Here is a 14,403-nt window from a genome sequence, read left to right on the forward strand (position 1 = left end):
GTTTCATGCCCTCTCCACCAAGTCAGTTCTAGCAGGACATGGTCTGAGGGGCAAACATGACTAGGGAAGAAAAAAATCCGGAAGACAGGGACCCTAGCCTCGCTCTTAGTCTCCAAGCCCAAATAGTTGGAATGAGACCTATAGCTTGAGTCAACTGGTTCCCACTCTGGCCTACCACTGAAGCTGCATCAAGGGGCCTACCTGAGCCTTTATATAGATGCAATTAGTTCCTAAGGAAGCAACAAACTTATCTCGCTTTCTTACATATTTATCTCAGGAGACTTAACTCCTAAAAAGAGAATTATAGACAACTTACTATACTATATATACCCCCTTCCCCTCAAGCTAGCTTTCAGAAAAGGGAGAATTCCTTACATTTCAGTCCTTACAATGCCAGTCAAATCCGGGGACCCTCTATTTATTATTTTATTTTGGATTACTGTCCCTATGTTATATGTGTTTGACGTTAATGTTTGAATAGTTTATATATATCGACAAGGTTTGAATTTTTCTGCTGGCTGTGTATTACTTTTGAAATTACAGGGTGAAAATGCATTAAAAATAGTTTATGGCCAATGATGACAAAAGTCTCTAAACATTATATCTATTACTTTCTGTTAACACCCATGAGCCTTCTTGGTAATGATTTCCTTTGGTATCACGTATGTGTCACTGTGACTGAAGCCCAGTAGGGGCAGGACTGTTGGCATGCATGTATAAAAATATTTGGGGAAAATTGTCATCAATCTAGATGTGTTGCAGAGCCCCTGCTGGTTGCTTAGAAGTGGGGGACCCAAAAGGTGCATATAGCAGTCCCCAAACTCAAGATGCCTGTATGTTCCCAGACAGGCAGGCAGGATGTCTTCCTTTCAGTCTTCACGATGACATACAGGTAAAGAGGCAGTGCAGGGTAGTGGCTGAGGGTGAGCTCTGCCACCAGACCCCCTGGGTTTCAAGCCTGATAGCTGTGGGATAGCCACTTAGCTTCACTGGGCCTCAGAATTCCTTATGGGTAAAATGGGAGTGATAACAATAATCTGTAAAAACAGGGAGACAGGGGATAAGAAGGTGCTTAGGAGTACCTCGCTCCTAAGGTTGTCCTAAGATCAAATGATTAAATCTATGCGAAGTGCTTAGAACAGAGCCTGGTAGGTAGGAAACACCATTACAGAAAAATCAACTAAAATGGCCTGCCTAACCTCTATGGGTCCTGGATCAGGATTCCAAATGCTGCAGTGTTTTCATCCCCTTTAAACATTCTGTATGAAATTAAAATAACTGCACTTGAACCGCCGCAAATTCAGTGAGACACCGACTGCAGCTGGGAATCTGCACGGCAGGGAGGCTGGGAGCACCCCAGATGGCTGTGGGCGCTGCTTTCTTAGCAGCAGAGCCCGGCGGCACTGAAACAAACGTGCTGTTGGAGCCAGTCTGCTCTGCCTCAGGGAGGAGACTTTCCAGTAGGTTCCACAGTCATCATCAGAGGTTTTCTCAGGTAAACCAGGAAGACACCAAAGTGGAGGAAATGGTCATCCCCTCTGCTGGGAAGGACAGACTGTCTGCCATTGGGAATGCTTGACCCCACTCAGCTAGTATCAAGGCAACTAGATGTTTAGTTGGACAGTTTCCTTGTGTCTTAAAAAATGTTTCTTATGCTTTGTGGAAGGCACCTTGAAAGAGCCTCCACATTGCTTTGGAATGGTTGCCATGGGGAGGCAATGAGGCGGGAGGGCATGTTGAGAGCAGCAGGTCCATGTGACGGGGGCAGGCGGGTGGCAAGGGCAGTTCACAGGGTTTGCACTTTCTTCCTAAGTCAGTGTCTCGGTATAAGGGGGTCTAAGCATTCTCCTCCACTCTCTTCTTTGTCTAGATTGCTGCCCTTCCTCTCCACCATTCCAGCCTGCCCCATTCATTCATTCCTTTCAAAGTGTCTACTGAGGGCTTACTTTGTGCCAGGTACTAGGAATCTGGTGGTAAGAAGAGCATCCTTCCAGGACTTGCTACCGAATCAACCTAGAAAAAATTAACATGGATGAAATACATCCTCAAACCTTCCCTTGCCTCCTCTTCACTCCTGCTGATCGGTTCTGTCCGCTCCCCACTCAGACATTCTAGTGCACTCCTACTCCCTACCAAAACCTCTGGTCAAATTCATTGTCTCTAAATGGCATGGCTTAGGGTGTTGGCTCTCCTCATATCATTTCCTAATTATTAAAGATGAAGCCATAGCCTTTCATGGTGAAAAGCATAAATATGTGATTTAAGAGCTAGAATAGAACTTGTAGTTGATTCTGACCAAGTGATCGTTCACTTTGGAGAAAAGAAAACAGCCAGAGCTCAAACCCTGATATGTCATTCCTGGACCATGTCATTTCCACCTCCCCCTCCACATCCGCCCCCGCCTCACCCCTAGCTGCTCCCCAATCCAAAGAGCCCTGGAGAGGATGGACAGACAGGGGGTCGGCTTGGATGCTCGCCAGGATTCCCTTCAGTCATACCACATGCAGAATGACTTTTCCTGACAGTTCAGGTGGCCACGTCCGACTCCTTGCCTCTCTCTCCATCAGCCTTCTAATTTGTCTTCGTCTTCTTCCTAATAATACTTGTATTTGGTTTTAAAATCCAGCATGGATTTGACCCTTGCCTACCTAGCAGACTTTTGAAGAGGAAGGAGGTCCCCCACACCAATTCAGGCTCACACTCTTTCAAGCCCTCTCACTCTGCACCAGAAAGAAAAAGGGAAGAGAAGAAGGTCTCTAGACCTTCAGGACCCAATAGCATGCCTCTCTGGAATCACTTGCTTTCCACATAAATATCCCTCATGAGATGGACTCTCTAGTAAGGAGTAAGAGAAAATATGACAAAATCTTTATAGTGATTACTTCTTCCAGGATGATTATTATTTCATCCTTTAAAAAATAATTTTTACACTTTCCAAATTTTCTTGAAGAAATAATAAGCATTATTACATATATAGTATATATGTATGCATGTGTATATATATGTGTGTGTACATATATCAGAAAATATATATATGCCAGTTATATATATATCACTAATATATATAATATGTATCAGTAAATGATGAGATGCTTAAAAATACTAAGGCATAGAGTTCTGTCTACTTAGAGAGGCAAAGAGAATAGATGATCTCAGCTCCTGAATTGAGCATTTAAAAGTGCTTAGGCATTAAATATTACTGGTTTTGACAATAACAAAGAAATAGATTAGTTTTATAGTCTTGATTATCTGACATAGGCTTAAATATTCATCTGCAGATGCCAAAATTTTCCCTGGAATCCATTTCAGTAGTGTGTATATAAAAAATACTAGCAGTTGTGTGTGTTAATTTTCACAATAAAGGAAATTGGTATTCTTTACTCAGTTTGGCAGATAGAGACAAAAACCAAGAGAGGTGAAATTAAGTTGGGAAAAGGCACACTCCTGAGAATGAGGACGCTCAAATGGAAGCCCTTGTCCACTTGAGACCAAGCTGGACCCCAAACCACCACACTGCTCTCAGTGATGCTGAGGACGAGACTGACAGCCAGTTTTACAAAAGACACAGAACATGTTTCAACCAGAGCATCTATTAGGGGAAAGGGAATAATGACATGAAGCTATTACTCTGTGAAGCTGTGGGGACAATGGAGGGAAAGGAGAAAGTGAAAAAAATTGAATGCATTAGATTGTCCATTTTGCTTTCCAGTAGCAAGACTCAATACCGAGATGGAATCTGAAGAATCCAACGATCCTAACATCAAGCCTAAAAACCCCAACCCTAACCCATGAAATGCTACCTCAGTCTCTCCAGCTGTTTAACTCATAGGCACCAGATCTTCACTCTTATCATCTAATGACCAAAGCTGAGCAGGCTTCAGGGAGCATCAGGGCCTTGCTACTTTTTCTTCCTGGCAGCTCTGACGCAGAGCCCTCAGGAGTCCCCTCACCCGCATCCCCACCCCCTAAGAGAAGACACCTTAAGCCTTGAGATGCCCATGATGATTTTTGAAGCTCCAGTCCCCCCTCGAAGCTGAGTTTCAGCTGAGGCAAGGAACCAAGAGAAATGGCTCCACGTCTGGACTGACTGCAGTCCTTAATTTCCCCAGATGATGAGGGCCTGATGCCATGTGGAAATCTTGTGAGAAAAACAAGACATCATCGGACCACTCGGATTCCTGCATGCTGACCCTGACAGTCCCTCACACTCCAGCCTGGTTACTTTGGGACTTTGTGAGTGAAGTAAAATAATTGATTTAGAATCACTAAATCTTCACTGGACAGAACCATTCCATACACAAATACTCAGCAATGGCGTCTGTTTCAAACCTCAACTTTATTCTTTGTTCCTTCTGAATTTAAAATAATAATACATGCTTGATGATAAAAACTGTCACAATCTGGATGTTTATATAGCAAAAGCGAAATATTCCAAATGTAAAAAAAATGATTCTCCTTCCAGATTTTTCTTTATGCATTGTTAGACATGTATCCTCCCTCCTCATGTGGGATTACCCTCTATATCCTACTCTCCAGTTTACCTTTTTTTTCTTTTAGGCATCATTCTGTGTCAAATCATAGAGATCTACCTCATGTTTTAAAATCTCCTGCAAAATAGTCCATGTTAAGTATAAATCATCATTTACTTACACAATCCCTTATTAATGGACATGTAGGTTGTTTCCAATTCTCTTCTCCTAGGGATAATGCTAGATTAAATATCTTTCCCCAGTGGAAGTGGGTCTTAAAATAATTCCAACTCTCTTCACTTGGTAAATTGGTAAATATTCCTAACTGGCCAGCTAATTAACGTGTGGAGGCATTTCATTGGTCTCTTCTTAACTTTGCAGATTCTGCTGATCTCCCGTGTGCCTTTTGTATCCTTCACTGTTGACCCATCAGCCCCCAGTGGAAGGGTGATTTATGTCAGGGCCCTTTACATTTGTTTTGCAGAGTAATTCCCAGCTTTATCAGCATTGTTTTCCTAAAACATTCTCTGCTCCAGTCCCTGCTGCCTGCTTTCTTCTTATGCAAATGTAACCCTGTCACTGAGGCCTGCCAAAGACTTTTGGGAAGCTGTCTCAACTCCTCTTCCTGGGCCTCGGAAGCCTTCCTCTCCTTTCTGGGTCTTACTTCCTCATGTTTCTGCCTCTTTTAGGAGTCCAGGCAGACTTCTCATGCCTACTTCTCATCAAACCTAGGCGTGAAGCTCCCTCCTATGTTGTTCAGAAACAGTCCACTGTGAACCAGTATTTCACTGAATTTTGGCAGTGGAACAGCGAAACAAGTCACACTAAGTGCGGGTAAATCCATCCACCATTTCTGCCTCTGGCACCCCTCATGGTGCTCTGCCTCCGCCACCCTCTGGTCCCCAGAGTGAGAGCCTCCCTGTTATAAGAAGCCCTCAAAAGGCATAAAGCCTCATTTTACAGCCCAAGAAGGCTAGCCTGCCTTCATCAGTCCCAGCCCCCAACTTTGTTGACTTAAAAGTCACCCATCCTGTCATGGAAAAATGATGTCTCTCCACCCCAAAAGTCTTGTAGCTCCAAGTCCGTGTCTTAGCAGCTGCTTATGTGGTTGGCCTTCATGTTGGGTATGTGAGGCCTAGAGCTCTATCCTCTGGGCAGGAAGTGGAACTCCCAAATTTGCTCATTGTTCAAAACAACTACCTTGGAAAAAAGAATAAAAATAAAAGAACTGCCTTGGGCAGCATTGCAAACATGGTGCCTCTTCCTGGGCAGCCCTGCTGGCAGTAATAATTCAGGACTTGACTGTTTCTTCATCACATGCCCGCTGTCCTGTGACACAGCCTCCTTCAAACTTGTGTTTTACAACCAGTTGTAGTTGGTTTCATCCACTTAGAAGTTCACCGGAGAACTTTAAGACACATCGTGCTAGAAAATAAATTGAGACACATAACTTGGGAGTGATTCAGGACTAGACCAAGCCACAAGGAGTTCTCTTCTTTCAACCACTAGGCAGAAAGGTGAATTATAGAGACATTCTCTTGAAAAGTCCTTAGGGTGCCTGGGTGGCTCAATTGGCTAAGCAACTGCTTTCAGCTCAGGTCATGATCCCAGAGTCCTAGGTTTGAGTCCTGTATCAGGCTCCCAGCTCCACAGGGAGTCTGCTTCTCCCTCTGACCTTCTCCTATCTCACGTTCTCTCTCACTCTCTATCTCTAATAAATAAATAAAATCTTTAAAAAATACATTTTGAAAAAATGGGGCACCATTTTTGGTGGGCTTAGTCAGTTGAGCGTCTGCCTTTGGCTCAGGTTGTGATCCCAGGGTTCCCAGATCAAGCCCCGCATCGGGCTCCCTGCTTGGGGGGAAGCCTGTTTCTCCTACTCTCTCTGCTTATGTTCCTCTCTCGCTGGGTCTCTCTGTCAAATAAATAAATAAAATCTTTGAAAAGTCTTCTTTAGCAACATTTTATTAATCCTAATACCACTGCAGTCATAGTGTTTCTTTCATATAGCCAGTTTTCTAAATATTATTTCTTAGGCAAGCTCTTCTCCTTCTTTTCCTTTCCCCTTCCTCCCTGCCGCCCTTTATTGAGAATAGACCAGATGCCAGGTACCATCCGGAGTTATCTTATCTACTCTCCCTAACTTTCTTGTGACATGAGGTATTATCACCTCCCCCTAAAAAAATGAAAATATTGAGTCCTGAAGAAGATTCAGAATTAAAGTCACACAGCCAGGAAGTAGTGGCATCAGAATTCAAACCGAGCTCAGAATGGCTCCAAAGCAGTGCCCTTCTTTACATAATAGACCATCACTGAGACGGGAACATTCTGATTCAGTTCCCATTCTTAAGTTCCAAGGTTCATTGAAAAGAGGTTTCCAACCTAGTCGTAATTTCTAAAACTCAAGAAAACAACATAATGAACTTAAAAATAGGTTTTAAAAGTCTTGAATGTTTGCACTTGAGAAATCTCATATTAATTAAGCAGGTAGAAGACAGAAGAGTTTTGAGAGTCTTTTAAATGGAATTTGAGAGAATTTTCAAGGACTTTGGAGGCCAACAATGTACGCTTTTTTTGTTTCAGTTTAGTTTTTATTTTTTTAAATCTTTTTTTTTTTTTAAAGATTTTATTTATTTATCTGACAGAGATCACAAGTAGGCAGAGAGGCAGGCAGAGAGAGAGAGGAGGAAGCAGGCTCCCTGCTGAGCAGAGAGCCCGATGCGGGACTCGATCCCAGGACCCTGAGATCATGACCTGAGCCGAAGGCAGCGGCCTAACCCACTGAGCCACCCAGGCGCCCTAGTTTTTATTTTTTTTGTGTGAAAAAATTTCATTAGAAAAGTATATAACCGATATGGGTGCACATACACACACACAATACTGGTTAAAAATAGAAAATTATCAGAATCTACATCCCTTCCTACTGTTATGTCCACACTTCTGCCATATGGACACATTTCCCTTTTCTTGATACCATCAGGACTACTCCTTACTCATTAGCTTTGATTAGAATTATTCTAGTGACTCACGAAAGAACAAATAGAAAGGGAAAGAGAAAACAGTTCCTGTGCAGTAAAATAAGAACTGGAAGAAAAGGAAAAGAAATGTTTAAAGAAGATGGATGGAGGGATGGACATATGTGACAAAGTTGTTTTCTGAGGTCAAATGAATGGAACTAAAAGAAAAGAAAAATATAAAAAGGGAGTATATACTTTGGAAAGAAGAAAGGATGTGCTGGCAGGGGGATAGGTTAGACAGGTCCCCAAACTCTAGAGCTACTGGCACTATTAGTTGGGAGTTTGGCCACTGTCTAGAGCAAGTGAGAAGGAGAGAGGGAGGAGCAGGGGCAGGCTGAGTGTGAGATGAAATGGGCACTGTCACCCATTTAGTTAGTCATCATTTGGGACACATCTCCTAGACTGAATGTCTAAGAGTATGAATATCATCTTCCATTCTACATAAAAAGATCAATGTCCAATACCACTTTGTTACTGGTTTGTTAGCTTCTTTTTTGCCATAATACGTAGAAAATGCCATAAATACTGAGTGAGCACTGAAGCAAAGAGACCAAGAATTGAATATACAATAGTAGGAATCTGAGTAGTATCTTAGAAGAAATAAAAAAGGTACTGCAACTAATTTAGTATAGTCAGGAAAGAATAAAAAGGATTCATAATTAAGTTTTATCATAAAATGCATCTATTTAGTTTGATTACAGTTTACATCACTCTTTTTTTTTTTTCCCCAGGAGCCTCGCAAACAACAATCTCCAGACATTACCAAAAGATATTTTCAAAGGCCTGGATTCTTTAACAAATGTGTAAGAGGATCTAAGACATCACTGATTAATTAATTTACAATAGTTAACAAAGAAACTTAGTATTAATTTTTAGAATTTGTAATTGGCTTTAAAATTAAACTATAATTTTATAATTTAAATTTTAAATTTGCTTAAATTTTTGAGTCTTCTATCATAAAGACTCAAAATATATATTCTATAATCTGAATATATAGTGCCCAGACTTTCCATGGGGCAAAGTGTGTGTCTTATGGGTGGGAGCACTGATAAGGGACTTTGAGGGGGTGGGAAGAGGAGGCCCCAAGTGAAATTTCAAGATGCCTTTTTTTCTCATGAGGTCCAGGAAATGGGGCTACAAAGGAAAAACATAAAGGAGTCTGGGAAACTGACCGATGAAAGGTTACACCCATGGGTTGGTCAGTCAACAGAGAAATGGAGCAGGAAGTGGGGGAAGGGAGGCAAGTTTGCCTTTTCTCTCCTTAGACTGAACAACAACTCTAGGCTTAATCCCCAGGAATTTGGCTTAAGCCCCAGGAAGGGAATGAACTTAATTATTTTTGACCCTTTTTCAAACAAAAGAGCTTTCAAACTTTGACTTTTAAGCCTCAGAGTGAAAGATCTTTGTAAGGAATTTGTATATTTTGCTGTAAACAAAGCAAGTAATATATGCCTATCTCTCAAAAGCAATTTAGCTTCATTAAGTGCCTTCCAGACATTAGAAGGGTATTTAAATGGTTATAAGGTAGATATAGGAAAAATGAAAGGATATATGTAAACATAAAGGTTTTTTTTGTTTTTTTTTTTTTAATCAACTCAGGTACTTTTCTATAGAATATATGTTCAAAACAACTTTTCTCCAATAACAAAAGATCTGAGTCAAGTATTTTCTCCTAAAGTATTTAACTTCAAATCAATAAGCTAATGGAAAACTGTATGTGTTCCTTATGGTATTTCCCCAGCCCCTCCTCAGTGCCTGGTACCCCAAGTCCTGAATGATGGCTTATTTGCAAGAGAGTACAAGAAGAAAGACACTACCAAAAAGTCTCAGACAGATCACAGTTAGCTGTTCTGGTTTACAATCACCCAGAAAACTTGCCAGTCATTATTTGGGGTCAGAATATTCTTGGAAGATAAAGTCAGTCCTGGGAAGGTCTTCAAAGTTAGATGATATACCATGGCTTATTTGGACATTGTCCTCTGGCCCATCCTTCTGTCAGCCAGTGCCACACATGAGCAAAAACCAAAACAACAACAACAAAGAACCCACTTGAAATTGGCTCAGTCTCTAAGGAAATCCCGTAATGGGTTTGGCCTCTTGGGTCTACTCTAATATGCCTAAACCAAGAATTATCTAAGTACAAGGATCCTTGATAGCTTATCTTTTCATGGATTTCTTGGTTTTCTTGAATGTATCCCCCCAAAACATTTTTAAATGCTTCAACATTTAAAAATTATTTGTGTGCTGTGTGAAGACTAGGCAATACCTATCTTGGGAATTCTGTGTGACCAAGAAGGGTTTTAGGAAGGAACTGGAATTTCTGAACAGAAGCAGTGCAAATAAACAGAAAACTTGGTGAGTCAGGATCATATGTGGAAATTTAAACGATCGTGCTGTATAGTTTATTACAGACAAGAGCTGCTGGATGTCTGAGTTAACTCTGGTGTGTCAAAGTCATTTCCTATTAAAATTGAATTTGTAGACCATGGAATAGGATCAGGATGAATTACATCTGTGAGGAAGAGCAAAAGCAAATAGTTCGCTTGATTTAATTAAATATGATATAATAAGCACTATATTCTGTCCTCTAGACCTGCTCTGTCCAATATGGTAGCCACACATGTGGTCACCGAGCAGTGTTCCTAGTGTAACTAAGGAACAAAGCTTTAAATTCATACTTAGTTTTTAAAAAATTAAGTAGAAAACTAAATTTAAATTGAAAAACTGATTCTCAGTTCAGCTATTGCAAAAGTTAATTATGTTTGGAACAACTTGGATGTGTGAAACTATTTTTTTCTGAGTATAAATTTTATGAAATCTAAATACAGATCACATACTTCTGATGAAAATTTAGCATCAAACTGAGTTATGCTCTAAGTGTAAAATACACACTAGCCTCCAAAGTCTTAAGATTTTGGGGATGCCTGGGTGGCTCAGCTGGTTGAGTGTTTGCATTCAGCTCAGGTCATGATCCCGGGGTCCTGGAATCAAGTCCTGCATCAGGCTCCCTGCTCAGTGGGGAGCCTGCTTCTCCCTCTGCCTCTGCCTCTGCCTGCTGCCCCCCCACTTGTGCTCTCTCTTTCTCTGACAAGTAAATAAACTTAAAAACAACAACAAAGATTTAATGTTTTTTAAAAGTATAAAATACCTCATTAATAATGTTTGTTGGCTACACAGCTAAATGATTTGTGTGAGATATTAAATAAAATATATTATTTAAAAATAAATGCCAACTTATTTTAATATATTATTAAAATTAATGTCACCTATTTCTTGTTACTTTTTTTAGAAATATAGAAAAAAAATTTAAGGTTTTATCTATTTATTTAAATGAGAGAGAGAGAGAGAGAATGAGTGGGAGCAGAGGGAGAGGGAGAAACAGATTCCCCACTGAACAGAGAGCCTGCTTGATTCCAGGACCCTGAGATCATGACCTGAGCTGAAGGGAGATGCTTAACTGATTGAGCCACTCAGGTGCTCCTACAAAATTTTAAATTACATATGTAGTTTACACTATATTTCTATGGACAGCACAGCTCTAAACAGAGCTGCCTTTGATCCAAGAAGGAAATATTTATGAGGTTCTATAGACTGGGTGGCATTCAAGAGTGTGCTCACTGTGGGATATCTTTGAATTCAAAGTGAGTTGTCAGTCACGTTCAAGGTAGATGATGGAGCATGATGTAAAGCCAGGTAAAAGCAATCTGCATATGTTAATTGCTGAGGTAGAGGTCATACCTGTGTAGGTAGGATCCTCATACAGCAAAATCAACTGAAGTTTGTCTTTCAGGGACCTGAGAGGGAATTCATTTAACTGTGACTGTAAACTCAAGTGGCTAGTGGAATGGTTGGACCACACCAATGCAACTGTTGAAGACATCTACTGTGAAGGTCCCCCAGAATACAAGAAGCGCAAAATCAATAGTCTCTCGCCCAAGGATTTTGATTGCATCATTACAGGTAATGTATTCCAAATCATTCCACCTCATAAAGCTAAAATAAGGGCTACGTTTTGTGTGTGTGCAGGAATTGATATTTTTAATATCTTTAAAAACCAAACGACCAATTTTAATTTTTTATGATAAAGCATTAAAACTTTGTGGGTTTAAAAGCAAAGTAAAATTATCATTTTACTATTTCTCTTAAATAAATGTATCTCTTAAGGATGTTTGAGATCTAGCCAAGGAATGAAGCAAGCATTAGCACACAGTTATTCATCATCATTTCCTGTTTTTGCAGAATTTGCAAAGTCTCAAGACCTGCCTTATCAATCACTGTCCATAGATACTTTTTCTTATATGAACGATGAGTATGTAGTCATTGCTCAGCCTTTTACCGGAAAGTGCATCTTCCTTGAATGGGACCACGTAGAAAAGACCTTCCGAAATTATGACAACATTACAGGTATGAAAAGCCTGACCGTATTTTGAATAGGAAGTTAAGCAGGTTGGACCGAGGGCAACAGAAAAAGACAACTGGCATGGGGGGATGCTTGGCCATGCTTAGAGTACTTTAATCCCCATCCGTACCATTTACTAAATGATTGGGGATTTACTAAACCTTGATTTCCTGACTTGTAAATGGGAATAATAATACTTAACTCATGGGGTTGTTGAAGATAATGTATTCATAAGATAATGTCATCACATATTCAAGAAACAGCATAGAACGTAGCATAGTAAATGACAAATGTGAATTATTTTTCTTCAAAAGAAAAGTATTGGACAAGGAATCATGAGTTTTAATCTAGGTTCTGCCACAAACCAGCTGGGTGAGCCACTCACCCTTACTGGGACTTCCTTTTTCTTATCTATAAAATAAAGATGTTATTTTAGATCAATGAGTCACAAGCTCTTTTGTACAAAGTGACCCCCTCAAAATGTTAATGTACTCCTTGTCACAAAAAGGGGTTCTGGTCCAATAAATCTGTGAACCGTATCTCCCTCTTGGAGATTCATAATAATTATGCATTAGAGGCCCTGAGAAGTCTAGCAGTGATGAAGCCTCTTGCCAGTGTTTTGCGCATTTAATTTGACCTTCGGAACTACTTTTCTTCCATGAAAACTTTTACTTATGTGACTTCTTAATTTTTCTTCTCATTTCAACAACTTAATGGTTTTTAAATAAGTTAGAATATGGGCCTCCCTCCAAAATGTTTTCATCGGCTTTAGCTTCTAATACCTTTAGATCTGTTCCTGAGAGCATTCAAACCTCTATGTAAAAGATTATACTTCTTGGGTGGGAAGAGTTATAACTCAGTTGTGTTGGTGGCTGTCCACCCCACTGCTTACAGGATCAGGAAAGGTCTGGGCCTTGCTTTAGACTAAGGTGCCCAGGTGAAGGGATCTTCTCCAAACTGAGGTCCTCCCAGAAACCTCCTTCTTTCTCAAGGAGGAAGGTCATACTTCTCTTTCTCCCAAAGTGCCCTGAGTTTTCCAATGGACTGCAGCAGCTTTGTACAGTTTAAACCAGGTTCTTCTTACCTGTGTATAGTCCATTAATTATTCTAGATGATTCTTAGAATGAACATTTGAAGGAGAAATGAATCACATATATGCAGACTTTCAGAGGACATCATCTCGTCTAAGATGACAAATATATACTCAATATGCCATCATTATGACCTCCCTTACCCCAGAAAGACATCCTAATCAATCACAGTGCTCTTGCTTATGGAGTGCAGACAGGACTACGAATCCTTCTCAGCACAGTTATCCAACTCATCAGTTGATCAATATTGATACGTGGTTGAAGTCTAGTGGCCATTCCTGATCTAGGCCAAACCCTCATTGTACAGAAGAGAAAACTGAATTCCAGAGAAGTTAAGTGACTTTCCCAAAGTCACACAACCAGTTGAGTTCTGAAAAGAGTCACAAATAGGATAATTTCATCAATTAGTAGAAAGAGCTGATGCAGAACTTACTGCTTTGGAGCTCCTAAAGTTAAAAAAGGCTTGGGCCCCAGATTTGCCTTGCTTGCTTTGGATTTCCTAGAGCCAAGCTCCCTCTAATCAATATTTGCTGATAAATGATATTTATATTTCCTTTTTTTTTTTTTAAGGTTTTATTTATTTATTTGACAGAGAGAGAGATCACAAGTAGGCAGAGAGGCAGGCAGAGAGACAGGAGGATGCAGGCTCCCTGCTGAGCAGAGAGCCCGATGGGGGGCTCCATCCCAAGACCCTGAGACTATGACCTGAGCCCAAGGCAGAGGCTTTAACCCGCTGAGCCACCCAGGCGCCCCGATATTTATATTTGCTGATAAATGCCAAACTCTTACTTAAAGGATATACTGAGCAAGGACACTGATCCATATTGTCTCTGAAATTTCTCAAAAGAAGTCTCTGGAGTATCACTTGTGACTATACCCCTCTTTCATTTTTCTCAAGAATTTCTCTTCCTTATCTTCTCTCTTGCCACCAATAGCCTAAGCTTCAGGTAAATGACAAATAGCATCTTTGTCCTTTCCTAGGGGAAAATCGCATTATTTTTAGAGCAAGAACCCTTTCACACTAGGAACAAACCAATTACAGGTAGAATCATGGGCTACCCACATCACTGCTTAAGACTTTATAGGGTGGTTCTAGAAACTTGTGGGATCCTAGCCCAAGTTGGAAACCCTAGAATAGCTCACCTCCCTACAGATTGGGTTAAAAGCATAGAGACGCTGGTAGACTTGGGTTTGAATCCCAACTCTGCCTTCTCCTAGCACCACTGAACCTGTCTGAGTTTCTGTCTGCTCATCTGCAAAAGGAAGGATAATATTTATCTCTTCAGATTGTTGGGAATTTTTAATGAGATGATTTGGCAAAGCGCAGAGCTGGTGCTCAATAAGTGGCAGTTTTCACTAGAATTACTGTAATTAACTCATGATGTGTCAGGGAAAGCAATGCTTGCTTTCTGCAAGTAGTGAGAGGA

At 40.5% G+C, this 14,403-nt stretch overlaps 1 protein-coding gene and 1 long non-coding RNA gene across 3 annotated transcripts in view; one reads left to right on the top strand and one right to left on the bottom strand.

Moving 5' to 3' along the window:
* LOC132016638 (uncharacterized) overlaps window positions 1-14,403 on the bottom strand; it is a 223,481-nt gene that overhangs the window by 46,922 nt on the left and 162,156 nt on the right. The gene's annotated exons all lie outside the window — the stretch shown is intronic.
* The window catches only part of LGI1 (leucine rich glioma inactivated 1), a 39,434-nt gene that overhangs the window by 23,567 nt on the left and 1,464 nt on the right, over window positions 1-14,403 (top strand). For both annotated transcript variants that reach the window (XM_059398156.1, XM_059398157.1), the window contains 3 exons: window positions 8,218-8,289; window positions 11,277-11,446; window positions 11,726-11,890. In XM_059398156.1, the coding sequence (XP_059254139.1) occupies window positions 8,218-8,289; window positions 11,277-11,446; window positions 11,726-11,890 (407 nt within the window). The remainder of the gene's footprint in view (window positions 1-8,217; window positions 8,290-11,276; window positions 11,447-11,725; window positions 11,891-14,403) is intronic.

This window comes from Mustela nigripes, chromosome 4 (genome assembly GCF_022355385.1).
Source record: "Mustela nigripes isolate SB6536 chromosome 4, MUSNIG.SB6536, whole genome shotgun sequence".
NCBI lineage: Eukaryota > Metazoa > Chordata > Mammalia > Carnivora > Mustelidae > Mustela > Mustela nigripes.